A 15,150-nucleotide genomic window follows, 5' to 3' on the forward strand; every position below is an offset into this window, starting at 1 on the left:
AGTACACATCTAAAGGGATGTTTAAACATCTTGTTTGGGTAAATGTTTGCCTCTCACAAATTCATGCAGTTAGTGGCTTAATTTGCTCAGGTGCTTTTGAAAGTATCCATGATCTGCCTGCATCTTTAAGCATTTAAATTCATTTGAGACTTGTTATTCAGCAATTCTGACTATACTGCTTCTGAGTTTTGTATACAACTACCTTATACTGTGGTGCTAGAAGTTCAAGCTAAGTGTGTTACTGTTGAGGTGTTAGCTTTAATTTGGGCTTCAAACAGCTGCAAAGAAACAGATCATAGCTAAAATAACATTTTAAAAGTATGAGCACGGACACTGATGTTGTTACATAGGACTTAAGAAATCATGGTTCCATTTCTTAGCAGCTTCTGAACTTCAAGTCTAGTGAATAGTTCATGCCAGTTCATCAACTAATACAATTCTTGTGTTACCAAACCTTTGACTGAGGGGAGATGTAAGATTGGAAGTTAGTGTCTGTGAGTACTTCAACTCTGTAAAGGTTTTACAGAACTTGCTGCTGGTTCTGTTAGCTGCATAGAGGCATGAAATATCTTGCTTCATCATGGTCATTAGCAGCCCCAAAATGCTGGAAGCGAGCAGTTTTTTCCCAAGATGCTGGTTTAAGATTAAGCTTTGTAGGTACAATGTACTTTTCTTTTTGTAAAGCTTTGGATTTAATTAATGTTTCTGGATGTAATTGCAATACATTTGCAAATCAGGAAGAAGAAGCATTCATCTCAAAATTAAAAAAAAAAAAGGTAACAGCATACCTTCTTTCTTTCTTTGCAGATTGATTAAAGAAAATAAAAAACATCAAGAACTGATTTTAGAAATCTGCTCAGAAAAGGACAACTTGAAAGATGAATTGAAAAAACGAACAGAAACAGAAAAGCAGCACCTTAACATTATTAAACAGGTACAGATAACAAAAGAGAAGTGGCAGATTGTATGTTAGCTGTGTATGGTGTGGTAACAGATATTGTAGTTTGTTCCTACCTTTTGTCATAGCTTGGAATTGCACAGTAATACAGTACTAGCACTGACATCTTTACTTTTTTACACCCCACTCTCCCACTGAAAAATAAAAAAAGGCAAACCTCACTGAATTGGTTCTCCCTGGAGTGAGAGGGTAATCATCAAGGAACAATCAGAGCAACCTTTGGATAATGTTTATGTAGCTACTACTTACCTTGTGCTGTGCTACTTCCTGTTGTACTGCACTTGTGTGCCTGTGCAGTGGATGTGCTCTGGGAATTGTTCCAGCTGGCTGTTAGTAATTATTCTTCAGCTGGATCAGGACTCTGATCTAGTTTGCTGGGTGGCTAAAAATATGTGCCAGCACAATGACTAAGTGCCACTTTTGTATTTGCTGAGTTATTTTTCAATGAATTAATTGCTGGTCCAGTTCAGTTTGGATGCATGACTTCTTTGCTGGCACAGCAGAGGCTATGGCACAGGGATATCAACCAAAAAAATGGAAGGTGAAGTAACTTCATACAGCAGCCATCTCTGCTGCTGCTGCTGTCAGTCTTTCTGTACTAAATCACTGAGCCTCTTGTTTTTCTTTGTTTGATGCCATTATCTCATGGAAGATGATTACATTCAACTTTCACACTTGTACTTTAATACAAAGCTAGATGTTAATATGGCTTAGTTGCTGCTTCGTGAGGTTTAAAGCACATGTGAAGATCTGTTGTAGCATAAAATTTTCTGTGAAAGGTTCCTGCCTGTACAAAACATGTTCAAAGTCTTATTTTCCTTATAATTACTAAATACAATTGTCTTTTAGCTAGAAACAAGAATAGAAGAGCTTAATAAAGAAGTGAGAGCTAATAAGGACAAACTTTTAACTCAAGATGCAGCAGCCAAAAATGCTATTCAACAGTTACATAAAGAGATGGCCTTTCGAATGGAACAGGTAATAACTTTTAATTACTGAACATCTCATGAATGACCTTGATCTTTGTAGGAAACTTGTAGTCTTGATTGTTAAGATCAAGTGGTTAAGTCAGAAATTTCTGAAATATATACAACTGCATGGTAGTAGTTCCTATATATATATGTGTGTGTGTATTTTATAACTAGCACTAGTGAATTTCTAAATAGCTGTTAATGTTCTGGAGTGAAAGATGCTGGCTTACAAATCTACATAGTTAGATGTATGCAGTTGAGCCCTTTAGGAAATCTCAATTTCCTTGCCTGAAAGCTCATCTCGACTTAAGAGGGGGGTAAAAGGTTCAAGTGGCCCTTAATTATTAGGTAAGTTATCATGAGGTGGTGTTCTCTAAAAACAGCACAAAGCTCTTGTTTCTGTCTCATTATTTACTGGGAGCTTGGAATTTTTCCCTTCTTAATATTATGCCGTAAAACTCACTTCCTGATTTATATATTTTTTTTATGTGGAACAGAATTTATATATGCTGGGGCAGAGGGGAAACCATCTGAAAAATAAACCTCTGAACTGTTGGCATCTGACAGGAAGGCAGGACTGAAACTGTGTTTTTGCAGAAATATTTTTTTTTGTTACTAAAACATGTGTTTCCTTCTGAAATAACCAATTAAATTCAAAATTACTAAAATAATGGTAATTGCTTGGGATGTTTAGCTGTGAAGCTGCAGCTGCTCGGGTAGGTATTGTTATGAGTAATTTCAATTGAGTCGGTTGAACTCTTGCAATACTTAATTGAGAATCTGATGTTAATCCCCAAAATGGGAGTCCTACTTTGTTATGCTAGTCTACTGGATATTTTAGGTGTTGCAGTAGTGTCTTACAGAAGCAAAATGGCACAAATCAACCTTGTGTTTCACATGTAAATATTTTTCAAGGCAAATAAGAAATGTGAAGAAGCACGCCATGAGAAGGAAACAATGGTGATGAAATATGTCCGAGGGGAAAAGGAATCTCTTGATCTCCGAAAGGAAAAGGAGATACTTGAGAGAAGAGTGAGAGATGCAAACAAAGAAATTGAAAAGCACACTAATAAAATCAAGCAGCTTTCTCAGGAAAAAGGAAGATTGCACCAGCTCTATGAAACTAAGGTGCTCCGTGTGTTGCTGTGTGACTTGAGTGAATGATTAAAAGTACTATCACAACCTTATCAACAGTTTGCTATTATGCCTGGTTAAATAAACCTGTTTTCACTTGATTTTGCTGTGAAAGCACCTTTCTTCCATAGGAAGGGGAAGAAGTAACTAATTTTTCACTCATCTTTTTGCTTGTTTGGTTCTTTTTAAAGGCTGTAATGACACTAAATTGTTGCAGCCTTTATTATGGTTTTTCTTTCTGGGCCCTGGATGTATTCAATTCGTATTCTCTTTCGTACTACTAAAAACTGGTGATACAGCAGTAGGATTTTTCAGTCGTGATTCCAAGTATTGCCATTCCTTTTTTAGAAGCTGGTAAGATTCCCGTCGGCCTCCTAAATTTTCCAAATCTTTATTTATTGGGTTTCACAGCTTTGTTTCTCAACTCTGTGTCGTGTGGAAGACCTTCACATTGATAAATCAGTAGGGTTCATGCTGATTTGGGTGGTTTTTTTAATCAATTTCACTAAACACAATTGTTGAGAAAAGAACAATCAGGAAAATGTAACATAATAAGTCATAAAAAACACATTTCTGAAGCAAAAATTCATTTATCTTTTCTCATGTGTAAGAAGTGAGAAGCATGGCTTCAGGTTTACAAAACAGAACTTAACATACTGAATATGCTTATAATACCTAATGATTACAGTAGAGCCTTACAGGAATTGTACTGCCCTCACATGGTGCTTTTGTAAATCTTTTTTGGTAGGTGAACCTATCACTTCAGAAACAGTTTGAACGTTTGGCATAGTGGCAGATCTGTGGATAACTGGTGTAGTAGTTTGGGTCAGCAGTGTGCTTCTGTTAAAGTCTTAATTGCTGACTTGTGTATGCAGGTCAAACCATCAATGGTCTGCACCTTGGTAGTTGGTAATATCATTCCATTTTCTATCTGTGTCCATATGTAATCCATAACATACAATGTGTGGCTGTTTCATCACCTTTTGCCAAAAAGAAGGAAAATGGCAATAAAAAAAACAGTGTAAGGAGGTGCTTATTTTGTGCTTTGTCTTTAAACAGAACTGTGGCAGTAATGAATACTAACAGCAGCGCAATCTTACCTTACTACTCAAACCAGAGCATTGATGTGGTTTTTTGTACTGGATTGTGCACTAAGACAGTATGAGCACTTTTTATGCTGTGTGTGGCTTTGCAAAGCGCAGACATCGTTAACTGTGTATTTTACACTCCAGCAGGAGTCTTGAAGCACAGGATGATTTAAATACAGAAAATAAAATTAATGCTTTTTTTTTTTTTAGGATGCTGAAGCCACTCGACTCAACAAAGAAATGGAAAAATTGAAAGAGGAAATAAATTCTCATGTTATCAAAGTGAAATGGGCTCAGAACAAATTAAAATCAGAAATGGATTCGCATAAGGTTGGTGGAGTAGTACCATGACATGAAACTGCAGTCAGAGCAATGTAGTTGCTATACTGCTTACTCTTTAAGAAGAACTGAAACCTATTTAAGAGTATTTTAAATACAAATACCTGCAGCAAGTTGGAATAATGCACTTAAATATATTGATATTAAATGGAAATGTTGGAAGCATGTGAGAGGTTCATGTTGAGCGGAGTTGGTTCAATCTTAAAGTTGTTTTTTATTTGGATTTTGTACTGTAGATTTAACTCTGCTTGTTTTATTAGTTACGTGATAGACTTACATTTTCTGATGTCAGACAGATTATGTGAGCTATTTTTATGTGCTTTCACTGTTGACACAGACAAAATTGCATAAAGTAATACCTGAATGGAGGAAAAAGGTGTGTGTGTGTTGGTGAGAAGGGGGGGAGTAGGACTTTCTCTTTTTAATTCATTTCAAGCTGAGGAAGATAACTTTCATTTTGAAAAATGCTTTTTCTAAATTGTTAGATAAGTAGGTTTATCCATTTTTTTATTCCTGTTTCCATAGGAATCCAAAGAGCGCCTCAAAGATGCAACAACAAAGTTGACTCAGGCAAAAGAAGAAGCAGACCAGATAAGGAAAAATTGTCAAGAAATGATAAAAACCTATCAAGTAGGTACTTTTCCTCAGGAGGTGGAATTGGTTTTTGGGATCTGTTCTTTTTCTTCCATCTCTGCATTAAGCTGTAGCAGGGAAGAACCATTTTATGTGAGCTGCAATGCTGAGGTGACCAATTACTGATTTATTGATCAACTTTCCAAGTAAAACACAGCAAAAAAAGTTTGTCTTGATTGGCATCCAGTGTGCTGGTCTGCCTTCATGTGTTCAGAATTGTTAGATACATACCTATGGGAGGCATGTTCAGTGAAGTGTAAAGCTGTCTCTTTTCATAAAGCAGGAAAGGGAAATGTAAAACAATAAAGCTGTCCTATCTTCTATCTTTCTAGGAATCAGAAGAAATTAAAACAGATGAATTGGATACAAAATTCAGAGTAACTAAAGAACTAGAGAAACAAATGCAGGAGAAATCTGACCACTTGGAGGTACGTATGTGATGTATGTGAACAAACATGGAGGTAGTGCAGTTGGCAACTTGGTAGTTAAGATTGCTGCAAGTTTTTAATTGGAGAATGTTTTCTTCTAAGGTTCTTGCCAGAGGTCAGCTTTTGGCCTAGTACCCTATTCCAGGTGTGTGTCTCCAGCCGTGCTTTTTGTAGGATGTTTTTAGTTATTACCCCAGATGCACTTTTTAAAGACAAAGCTATACTAAAAGTTTGATACAATGAGGACACAGTGCACTTTCATTTATAAATGTGAATGTTGCTATAATTTAGAGCACAGATAAGGCAGGGTTGTCGTTCTCTGACCATTAGTTTGCTAAGCTGTGAGACAGGGAGTAGCTTCTTTTCCCTGTGGAGACTTGCTGTCCCAGAAGCTAAGTACTTTAATGATTTAGTACCTGCTCACATGTGCATATGTCACATTCAGTTAATCAAGTGTCTGTTTGCTGTTAACATTTCCCAGGGGATGTTGAGGTGCTGAATTTGTGCAACTGAAACCAAAATGTGAAATTTTGTCTTCGTTCTCAGTTCTTCCTAAGAATAAGGAAACCTTCAGGGTACATGTTCTTTCTTAAGCCCTCTGAGCTGTTGTGTTGACCTGCACTGACCTAGATTTTCTTTGACATCTCAGGAAACGTCATTGTCAGTTTAGATTTCTTAAGGAACTTCTCACTCTATTTTTTTTAAAAGGTGCCTCATGCAAAAATAAAAGAACTGGAAGATCTGAAGAGAACATTTAAAGAAGGCATGGATGAGCTTCGAACACTGAGAACAAAGGTAGTGTGTGGGATCACAGGGGAGCAAGAGGCAAAGGCTTTTGAAATGAGACTTCAATCTGTTAATTGTGTTTTTATTTCTTTGAACCAATATTGTGGTTAGATACTGACTGACACAATATTAGAAGAGGTACATAACTGTGGCTACATGTGGCCTTTGTTAGTGGATATTGATCCACAGCACATCTTGTTTCACGGTGTGCACCTCATTTGATAAGTGAAGAGAAACGTATTTAATAGAGATCTCCTGAATTTAGTCTATAAATTACCTTGCTGGTCCCTCAAACCAGAGATCAGTGGGGCCTTGGAAAGGGCAGGTGGGGGGGGTTGGAGTTGTAACTGGGCAATTCTGTGTTTGAATCCTCGCGGATTAGGCATAAGTTTGAGCTTTTGAACAGGGCTAATGTTAGTCACACTTGTTTAATTTGATGTTTTTTGCATCAAATTTTATATATATTTCTAACTGTATCTTGTATTAAATATATATATTATTCTGATCTACTTGGAATCAAGAAAAAGTAATGTGTTTTGTACAAAAATCCAGATATCTGGTCAAAATGATTCAGCTTCAGAGCTTGGGAAAATTTTGTTTTTTTTTCTGTTTAGGTAAAGTGCCTAGAAGATGAGCGTTTAAGAACAGAAGATGAATTATCCAAGTATAAGGAAATCATTAATAGACAGAAAACTGAAATTCAGAATTTGCTGGACAGAGTCAAAACTGTAGATCTTCTGCAGGATCAACATCAGAGGTACAGATAACGCACTTCTAGGAATGATGTGATTTATTTTCTGGGAAATGTGAAGTTATTTATTGAAATAATGGTATGTTTTAAAACATCAGTTATGTGGAATATCTTTAATTTTTTTAATGTGAATCAGTATTGATGGTAAAGGGGATAACACATGTAGTCTCTTGTGAGCCAAGTAGGTTTCGGCTCATCTAATGGAAGTGTTTCAGTGTAGTCTGTAGGAAGTCCCCTCATGTAGGAGCCTGCTTAGTGCTTGCCTTACTGGAAGACTGAGGAAAGGAAGAACTGGAAAGATCCATTGCTTTAAACTGTGATGGGTGAATTAAAGTGTTTAGCAGCTTTGTATGTGGCAAATGTTTTGAGCAGACAGTAAGGAGCATTTGTGTTTCTGATGAGTTAGTATGAGTTGTGCTGTGTAAGTTTACTCAACTTAAAAATGTAAGAGACAAAATCTTGGAAGAGAGCTCATGGCCAGTTCAGGACTTTCTGTCCACATGTTTCTATATGGCTTGTATTAACTAGAGTGCAGAAATGCTATCTGCTTCATTGATTCCAAGTAAATAAAATAAACACCTGTTGGGTAAACAGAACCACCCACATGGCCCTCCAGTACTTCTAAGGAGTTGTTATTTGTCAATGAAAAGTCCTTCAGCAATTACACATTCTCCTTGGTGTTTAGAGGATGAAGCATTTTCCATTTGCTCTGTGCTGGTCAGCTGTGCTCTCATCAGCCTTTCCAAGTTTAGTTATCTCTAGCAGAATGCAATTAAGTTTACACTTCAATCAGTAACAGTTTTTTTTTCTTGGAATCTTGCTAAAGAATTAAAATAAGATTGGTGACCAGCAAGAAAGCTACAGATGTTTTTTTTTACAGTTATCCTTCCTCAGTAATTGAGATGTCCTTGTAAATGACTCTTATTTTCTATTACTTTTGGTTCAAAAGATTGGTTTTTAAATATCCTGTGTCTGCAACACTTCATACTTCTGTATGATTTTAATATGGTCTTTTTTTTTCTTTCTTAAAGTGACTTAAACATGTTTACTCTCTAGAATGTTTAATAAAGTTGTAGAATCTCAACAAGTGACTGAAAACTTCAGTCATTAAATGCCTGTTATGTCTGAAACAGAAATCCTCAAATCTGGAACTCTTTTTTCTCACTGTGGTTTAGAATAAATTTAACTAACTGTCGTGTTCTTGGAAGGAGTTTTGTCTTAAGTTATGTAGAATCTCTTAATTTTTTTTTCCTGATGAGGAGAACGATTATAAGAACAGGTTTCTTTCTTTCAGAGAAAACTGAAAGGAGACTTGTGTGAAAAGATAGATCAAAGTGTATGTTCAGCTATTTTTTGTGCATTGGAGGAAGTATAAAAATACATGGAGTTTTGCTGGAAAGACTATTTCAGGTTGTGTGCTGGGAACCACTTTGAGCTGGATATAGTTTACCTCCAGTGTTTCAGGATCTCCTTTATTGGAGAATTTTAGAGGTCACCTAGGCCATCCTGAGCAGAGATGTCCAAACGTTTAGTTTTCTGTTTCAACCCTGACTGTTAGGTATAGGAGTGTCTCTCATCATAAAGATACAAAACGTATTTTGAAAAGTGAAACATGAGAATATTGGACTTGCAGGCCTCTCATATACTGTACTGTTTCTGAGGATTTTATTTAGGCATCCTGTACTGTAGCACATAGAGTACAGAGAGACCATCCTCCTTGAGGAGGCCAATGGCTATAGCCCTACTATATAGGATACAGATTTCTGTGCCACTTCAGCATTGTACCATGTCATGAAATGGAATCTGTGAACTCTTTGAGGATTTAAAAGAACACCCAGTGATATGCTAGGGCCATTAATGGTTCTTTTTCCTTTTTGGTCTCAGATGCTTTTATTTCAGTAAGGTTTCATGTCTGACATCTTCAAGCTCAGGTTTCCCCTAATAAAATGCAATTGTTTTGACAGAGATGAGCAAGATATCAGTGCTCTAAAGGAAGAAGCAGATGGTCTCAATTCTCTTATTACTGATCTCCAGAAGGACATTGAAGGTAGTCGGAAAAGAGAATCTGAGCTATTGATGTTCACTGAAAAATTAACCAGTAAGAATGCACAGCTTCAGTCTGAAAACAATTCCTTACAGAGCCAGTTGGATAAGCTTTCTTACAGCGAAAGAGAGCTGCAGAATCAGCTGGAATGTGTTCAACAGGCTAAAGATGATCTGGTGAGTACAGCATGCTGCTTTATTTTTGCCCTACTAAGATATCTGGAGGATATCAAAAGCTTGTAATTCATGTGAAATTATTACTGTAAACTGTATTTTTGGTCATCTTTTGAAAAATGTAAAGTGAATGTCTTTTAATGGATGCTGTCTGAAATAAGTCAGTGTGACTGCACTGTACAGCTCTGCATAGCTCTGTGCTGCATTGTGTAGGTGTTCTACAGTATATGAATCTCTTAGTGCAGCTCTGCACTGTGTCGTGTGTTCTTTTGCAGAGGTGCTGTTTAGTTAAATGCTAAATGCAAGAGACTGACAGGTAAAAAGTGCATTTTTTTCCATTTATGACTTAAAATTTTAATTTTAGGCCACCAAGTTGCAGAAGGAGGAGGATCAGCGAAAGCTAGAGGTTGAGGTGCTACAGGCTCAGCTGGCTTCAGAGCAGAAAGAACTAGCAGTGCTGAAGACCCACGTGGATGAACTGAAAGATGAACTGACTACACAGAAGCGCAAGCACGCAGCAAACCTGAAAGATCTCACAAAACAGCTTCAGCTAGGTTGAAATTATTTTCAGATACAATGAGCCAGCCCAGTCTGTAAGCCCTTCACAGGGTCTTGTGGAGTCTGGAGTTGTGTCTGTGTATTTGTATTGTTTGAGTGCACTCTTTTAGGATCCTCCTGTCTAAAGAGAATGAGAGTGAGTGAGCAAGTTAGATTTGGGGGAAACTGCACTTGCAGTAGTCAGTCCTTGTGTCAATTCTTGGTCTTATTAGTTAAGACTAATAACTTTTGAAATGGGCTTATTCATAAGATGAGTTTTATCTCAAGTTTGCTCCTTGTTGCCCTGTGTGTGACTGCCTGCATGTCACTGTGAGGTGCGTTAGGATCCTCATCATTGTATGAGCATATTCAAAAGTTGCTAGAAGTTTTCTTCTGACTGTCAGGAAACTACTGCTGAGAGCTAATGTTTAGTGTATTAAACAGAGCACTTCAGTTTATAAAGATGGATGTAGAAGGACCGATTTTGACAATAAATGGAAATAATTACTCAGCAGTGCGTATGCTCTGAATTCAGATGGATTTCAGTACATTCAAACTGTTCAAAATGCATTTGAAAGGGAAAAACTCCTACTGGTGCTTTGCAAGAGAAATTATTTGTCTCTTTTTTTTTTTGTATGAATATGAACAGCTGTGCAGTTTCTCTTTTCATCCCTATTGAATGAGTGGTGTTTCTGGCACAAGTACTACTTTCAGCTCCCGGTAGCGATAGTCATGAGATCCTATAACAGGGCTGCCATTCAGTGGTTATAACAGAGGTAAAATCAAATGCAAGTGTAGTTCTGAATTAATTCTCTTAAGACATTTCCCTTCAACTCAAACTGCTGTGGTGTATTAGAGATCTTAGTGGATGTTGCATTCAGGTACTTCATGTTTAGGGGAAGGGAGAGAAGGAGGGTCATTGTCTTTAGGTGATTGTTCTCCCCTGCTCCCACCTAGCATTTAGTTGATACCTTTTTTTAAGTAGCTAAGCCATGTTTAATTACTGCAGGTTATAGAGGGTTAGAGTGTTTGTTGTATCATGCTATGATTCTTGGTTTTTAATCTCCTGTTAGTAACCATAATTTTATTATACTTTTAGCACGGAGGAAATTGGATCAGATTGAAAATGGTAATTATGACAAAGAAGTCAGCAGCATGGGGAGCCGTTCCAGTTCATCAGGTAATATGACAAATAACAGGGCTGCCACAGCAATCCCTTCATCTTAATAAGGTTAACGTGGTTTGCCACCATGAGCTTTGTTCTTTCTGAGGTTTGTGCAGTCTCCAATTAAAGCTGACAAAGTAGCCTTCAGACACCAAGATGCACGTGACTCAATGCTGTTAAGGGTTCTTACTACAAGATGGAAGCTTAATGTTTATATATTTTGGATCTTCTTTAACACCTCACTTTATTTTGTTGCTTTTATGTTTGGAGGAAGCTCAGAGCTCTCCAGTTTGTAGAGGGCCCTCTTAAGTGCAGCCAGGAGCAAAAACAAAAATTAGCAGTAGCTTTTCACGGTGTCTGACAGTTGTTAACAGTGTAAATGGTAAAAAGCAATTAGCATGTTTAGAGGCATCAGCATATTTGTGTAAAATTCACTGCTTTCTGTCCAGCTATCAGTAAAACAATTATCGTTAATGCTGAAAACAGCTTCTGTTTTCTTCCTCAACGGATGAGGGTTTTGAGTTGGGTCTACTGAATTATTGTGCGATCTTGCTGTATAAGAGATAAATACTTAGTTTTTGCTTTCCATTCACCTCTCCATATCAGTTTCTGAGTGATCAGTGCTGCAGACCATTTATAATGTAGGTCTCTGGTCAGTCTGTGCACAGCTCTCATGGTTGTAACTTTAGTGGACTCTTGAACAGATCTGTTTAACATCAGCTCAGTCTTGTATAAAGTCATATTAATTCCTATGAAAGTACTACTGCAGAAGCATTACTGAGATAAACACAGTTACACTAATGGGATTGTGCCCATACTAGGAGACTTGCACTGGTGAAGTTCTGTTTTATCTAGATAAGAAATAACAAGAGCTTTTAAATTTGGAATATGTTGGCAGGGTCCCTTAATGCACGCAGCAGCAATGAGGATCGGTCTCCGGAGAATACTGGATCTTCAGTGGCTGTGGATAGCTTCCCAGAGGTGGACAAGTCTGTCTTGGTTGAAAGAATACTAAGGCTACAGAAAGCACATGCTCGAAAAAATGAAAAGATGGAATTTATGGAGGATCACATTAAACACCTAGTGGAGGAAATCAGGAAAAAAACAAAGTACGTTCTGAGTTTGGTTCATAAAGTTTTCAGTCCTGAATATACATAAACTGTTGTACTTTTTTCTTTAAAAGTTCTTAGTGTAGTTTTAGCATTGTCAGCTTTTGTTGTAACGATTTGGGAAGTTATGACTTGAATGAACAGCGATGCTTCAGTGATCATTCAGTAACAAATGAGCCCAACCATGGGTGCCGGCTGAAAAATGTGAAAACAAAAGATTGTTCCCCAGTTGTCTTGTACTTTGTGCTCTTACAGGATCATGTCTCAGTAGCAACTGAGAACTGTCAGCAGTGCTGCAAAACTTACTCCAGGGACTTGAGTCAGGAAGAGAATAAAGCATGTGGTTGGAGCTGGTTGCTAGAAAAGTTGGCTTAAACAACTCTTCTTTCATGCTTGATATCTCTGAGCAAGTTTGTATCTAGGTGTGTAGGTCATGACCCTACTGTCCTCTAGCACTCATGGCTTATTCGATTTGCATTTGAGCGTGTGCTGAGGGAGATGGGTCTGTGGGACAAAGTAATCATCTTAAAATTGTATATTCTTCTTATGCTTATGTGAAGAGTTCAGATTGCACAGTACTTCTTTTGGGATAAATGGCATTTTCTAACAGGTCATTCTATCTTTCAGCAAAGAAGTAGAGAGGGGCATCTTTTAGTTTTCTTTGCAGCAGCAATATTCTCAGAGTATTTCTAAGCATGTATAACTTGCTCACTGTAGTGACTTTCAATCATTGCCTGCGTTACTTATCTTCGATTTTCTGCTTAGATATTGCAGGAGTTCACTGCCTTTTCAGTGATACGATACTGCTTGAAAACCATTGTACATCAGGAGTCAAGTTATTTCAGTGTCTGCTCTTTCTCTACCTTCTAATGCTATGATGTCTCTTTTATTCTTTGCCCAGAATTATTCAGAGTTACATTTTGCGGGAGGAAGCTGGTGCACTGTCCTCAGAGGCCTCTGACTTCAACAAAGTCCACCTGAGTAGGCGGGGAGGGATTATGGCATCTCTGTACACATCTCATCCTGCAGACAGCGGTCTCACACTAGAACTTTCCTTAGAGATAAACAGAAAGCTGCAAGCTGTGTTAGAAGATACATTACTGAAAAATATTACACTGAAAGTGAGTATCTGTCTCTTTTTGTTTTGTAAATTCTTGTGGTTCTGAAATACTCTCTTCAAAATGATTCATGCTGTTAAAGGAGGAGGCATTTTGGATGTCAACTCATGAATTGGTGACACTGGTAGTGTTGGGCTAATCAAAGAGTGCTGTGACTCGAACTGCTCACAACTGCTGTGGGTCCCATGTCATACGCTGCACTGGTGGGCTGGTTCTCAGCAGGACACGTTGGCTGTGTGTGTTCTGTCAGGGAGGGGTTTTGCATGTTCCCCCAGTTGTGTAGGGCTTTTGACATGGGCTCCAGGTGCCAGGCCGTGTGCCTGTCACTGGGTACCACATTGAGCTTTGGGGCAGCATGTCTGCTGTGAAGAGATGGGGGGTGGAAGGAGCTGTGTCGTCTGCCAGTGAGCTGCAGTGTCCTGCTGGAGATCTCTTTCTGTAATTACCCTTCGTGAATGCTGTACTTTATAGAGACAGCCTATGGAATCTTGGTAACTGCAGCAAAGACTTGCTCAGGGATTTGCATCTTCTGCTGAAGTGAGCTTGGTTTTCTCTGCCTGTCTAATCATTGGCATTTGTTCTGGGTACTCGTAAATATCACACTGCTGACATAATAATTATACTTATTAGTGTATATTGTGCTGATTCTACTTGTTTTCTCTCTGTAACTGAGCCTGCTCTTCTTTTCCCCCAAAGGAAAACCTTCAAACTCTAGGAACAGAAATAGAACGGCTTATTAAACACAAGCATGAACTGGAACAGAAGATCAAGCAGACATAACTAAAGCTTCTGTGGAATAACTGGCATGAAGATACAGAAAAGGCAGGTGCTACAGACCACTATTTTTTAACAATTTTCCTGAAATTTGTTTGCCTGCCAGCACAAGCAGTATTTTGTATACACAGCCTTTAGTCACGTGGGCTGTCCTTACTTTGAGAGGTCCGCAGGGTTTGGCATCTGTGTGGTCCTGTGTACCCAGTACCAGTTGCTGGATTTTACTACACACTACATTGATCTAAAACTTCTATTTGAGATGACATAGAGATGCTTTGCAGTGCATATGATGTTTTGAGTGAGTTGCAGTGAAACTTTCATTTCTGCGCTGTGTAATTAATCAGTCACTTAATGATGGAGCTTGAAAAAATAAACCAATTATGTTTTAAATGCTGTTGAACATATCTAATGTTACTGAGCTTTAAGGGCTTTCAGACTTTATTTCTTCTTTTGCATATTAAATCTGATGTTTAGGTTGATTAGGCATTTTTGACAAATGTGTGGGAAAATGCTTTGTCATAAAAATTTGGGTTATTTTGAGCAGTGATCACAATATTGTTTTTCTTCATTAGATTAACATTCAGCTAATCATTTATTTATTGACAAGAAGTGAAACAACAGCAAAATTAAGGGTTTAAGACACTTTCTGATGCAGTTATGTCTAAAACCATCCATTCAAATCCTGTAACCCCTGATCATTAGACATACAGATCTACAGAACTCAGATAATTGTTCAAAGTTCTCCAGCATTGTGTATCTAAAAGAGTTCAGCTGCCCACTGTTACATTGTGATTGCATCTGTTTTCAGATGAAGGAAAAAAAAGTTTTTTTTTTTTTCAAACAGTAGCTCACTGATTTTTCTCATTAGATGTGGATAAGCCAACCAGTGGAAGTGATGGTAAGAGGTGGAATGTATACCTTGTGGGATTTCAGTCTGTTGACTGGACTACAAAAATGGTGTAGAAATGTGTGACTCCTTAATTTTACTGTTGTGAAGAATTAGGTGGTCAAAGTGGTGTGAGCTGAGAATGCTTTAATTCTTTGTGTCTGAGATGGTGATAGTAGAGGAGGATCAAGGTGACAAGGTTCTAGTTTCACAACATCATGTTCACATTTTAATTCCGGGATAAGTAACTTGCAGA

General features: G+C 37.8%; 1 protein-coding gene across 3 annotated transcripts in view; it reads left to right on the top strand.

Moving 5' to 3' along the window:
- CCDC186 (coiled-coil domain containing 186) overlaps window positions 1–14,667 on the top strand; it is a 134,826-nt gene extending 120,159 nt beyond the window's left edge. For 2 of the 3 annotated variants that reach the window (XM_065746009.1, XM_065746010.1), the window contains exons 3-16: window positions 808–934; window positions 1,808–1,936; window positions 2,845–3,057; window positions 4,362–4,481; window positions 5,016–5,120; window positions 5,456–5,551; window positions 6,260–6,346; window positions 6,952–7,094; window positions 9,053–9,308; window positions 9,670–9,859; window positions 10,942–11,022; window positions 11,906–12,116; window positions 13,018–13,237; window positions 13,931–14,667. In XM_065746009.1, the coding sequence (XP_065602081.1) occupies window positions 808–934; window positions 1,808–1,936; window positions 2,845–3,057; window positions 4,362–4,481; window positions 5,016–5,120; window positions 5,456–5,551; window positions 6,260–6,346; window positions 6,952–7,094; window positions 9,053–9,308; window positions 9,670–9,859; window positions 10,942–11,022; window positions 11,906–12,116; window positions 13,018–13,237; window positions 13,931–14,014 (2,062 nt within the window). In that variant the 3' untranslated portion in view covers window positions 14,015–14,667. The remainder of the gene's footprint in view (window positions 1–807; window positions 935–1,807; window positions 1,937–2,844; window positions 3,058–4,361; window positions 4,482–5,015; window positions 5,121–5,455; window positions 5,552–6,259; window positions 6,347–6,951; window positions 7,095–9,052; window positions 9,309–9,669; window positions 9,860–10,941; window positions 11,023–11,905; window positions 12,117–13,017; window positions 13,238–13,930) is intronic. The other variant, XM_065746011.1, reaches the window with a different exon arrangement.
- The last annotated feature ends 483 nt before the right edge of the window (window positions 14,668–15,150 follow it).

The sequence above is a fragment of the Cyrtonyx montezumae genome, unplaced genomic scaffold, assembly GCF_038088225.1.
Source record: "Cyrtonyx montezumae isolate F1298 unplaced genomic scaffold, pur_monq_1.0 scaffold_4, whole genome shotgun sequence".
In the NCBI taxonomy this organism is placed as follows: domain Eukaryota; kingdom Metazoa; phylum Chordata; class Aves; order Galliformes; family Odontophoridae; genus Cyrtonyx; species Cyrtonyx montezumae.